This window comes from Gracilinanus agilis, unplaced genomic scaffold, assembly GCF_016433145.1.
Source record: "Gracilinanus agilis isolate LMUSP501 unplaced genomic scaffold, AgileGrace unplaced_scaffold47045, whole genome shotgun sequence".
NCBI lineage: Eukaryota > Metazoa > Chordata > Mammalia > Didelphimorphia > Didelphidae > Gracilinanus > Gracilinanus agilis.
In genome coordinates, this window is record NW_025381406.1 from 1 (window position 1) to 1,959 (window position 1,959).

Sequence of the window (1,959 nt, forward strand, 5' to 3'; positions counted from 1 at the left end):
CCCCCCCCCCCAGGGCGATGTGAGTACATCCGGATGCTGCTGGCCGACCAGGGCCAGACCTGGAAGGAGGATGTGGTGACCCGGGACAGGTGGATGCAGGGAGACCTGAAGGCCAGCTGTGTGAGTGGCGGGAAAGGAGGGGGCTGGGAGGGGGTGGCCAGGACCAGCCGTGAGCAGTGGTAAACCCTCTCCCTGCCCTCTGCCCCCCAGCTCTTTGGGCAGCTCCCCAAGTTCACAGATGGAGACGTCACCTTGTACCAGAGCAATGCCATCCTGAGACACCTGGCACGCAAGCATGGTATGGCCCCATCATGCCCTAACCTTCCCCCTCCCCAGAAGAATGCGGGCACCTTGTGGGAGCCAGGGCCTGTGCCCGGGCACATTATGAGGGCCAGGGCCTGTGCCCGGGCACCTTATGAGGGCCAGGGCCTGTGCCCGGGCACCTTGTGGGAGCCAGGGCCTGTGCCCAGGCACCTTATGAGGGCCAGGGCCTGGCTCATCCCTCCCTCCTGCTCTCCTATCGTCCTCCCATCCCTCCTTTCACCCATCCATCCACCAGTACTTGGGTACCTTGTGGGAGCCAGGGCCTGTACCTGGGCATGTTATGAAGGCCAGGCCCTGTGCCCAGGCACCTTGTAGGGGCCATGGCCTAGCTCAGACACAGCTGGAATCCGGTGAGGGGGAAAATGAGGCCTTGCCTGGAGGAAAAGCACCTTTGGTTCAGCCAGCTTTGGAAAGTGCCTCCTGGTGCCAGGCACTGTGCTGGGCAGGGGATACAGTCAAGATGAGATTATTTAGGGGGCAGCTGGGTAGCTCAGTGGAGTGAGAGCCAGGCCTAGAGATGGGAGGTCCTGGGTTCATATCCGGCCTCAGACACTTCCCAGCTGTGTGACCCTGGGCAAGTCACTTGACCCCCATTGTCCACCCTTACACTCTTCTGCCTTGGAGCCAATACACAGTATTGGTTCTAAGACTGAAGGAAAGGATTCTAAAAAAGAAAATAAGAAGAGATTATTTAGTCAGTGCCTGCCCGCCTGCCCTGGAGGAGGGATGGAGATCAATAAATATGACGCATTCTGTAATGGCTGGTGCAAGGAAGCCCCCTGAGGCGAATCAGCTGGGATTCGGGAAGTGGAGAGCCAGGCAGCAGCGGGATGGCCGCCTGACCCTTCCCCTCCCGTCTTCCCCTTCTCAGGGCTGTACGGAAAGAACGAGATGGAAGCCACGCTCTTGGATATGGCCAACGACGGGGTGGAAGATCTCCGGCTCAAATACGTCAAGCTCATCTACCAGAATTACGTGAGTGGCAGGAAGCCGGGCTCCGTTCCAAGCCTGGTGGGCATAGGGCAGAGCTGGGCCAGCTGGGGGCCTTCTGGAGGATGCCGAATCGGGGGACTCGAGCAGTTCCTGGCCCCGGGGAGCCTGCATTCTCCCAGAGACCTCGGGGCAGGGGCAGCCCAGGCTCCACGGCTGAGCCTGAGCAGAGAACCGACCTCTGAGTGAGGAATGCCTCTGGCCCTGGGACCCTCGTGGATGGCCCCTCGGTGGGTGGGGAGACTTCACAGGCCTCCAGACCATCCTGTGTATCCTGGCCGGCATTTCTAGGGTCTAGAACTTTGGCCCTGATGGGAGTGATCTCCAGTTGATGAACGCCCAACAGCCCTGGGGTGTGGGTGCTGGGGTGATCCCCAGGCTAGTCTACAGAGAGTGAAACTGAGGCTGGGAGAGGCTGAGAGGCACGAGTTGAATTCAGGGCTTCTCGATGCCAAGCCCAGCATCCCTTCTCTGGTCAGCCTTCTGTGGCCAGTGTTGGGTCTGCTGCCTGCATGGGTAGGGGAAGGCCCGGGGCTGCTCCTGGAGGAGGCCAGGCCTAACAGGGAGCTAGGACGACGACGGCGGGGGTGCCTTCTAGGACTCCCACTCCTTCCCCTTCTGTCTTCTTTCCTAACTGAGCTGGCA

The 1,959-nt window shown here is 60.6% G+C and overlaps 1 protein-coding gene across 1 annotated transcript; it reads left to right on the top strand.

The window, feature by feature from the left end:
• Positions 1–12: 12 nt before the first annotated feature.
• GSTP1 (glutathione S-transferase pi 1) lies at positions 13–1,953 on the top strand (the record flags this gene model as incomplete). The annotated part of the gene is made up of 3 exons (XM_044684255.1): positions 13–120; positions 211–298; positions 1,196–1,953. Coding segments are annotated over 3 exons (504 nt in total), but the record flags the coding sequence as incomplete, so codon positions are not given.
• Between the last annotated feature and the right edge of the window lie 6 nt (positions 1,954–1,959).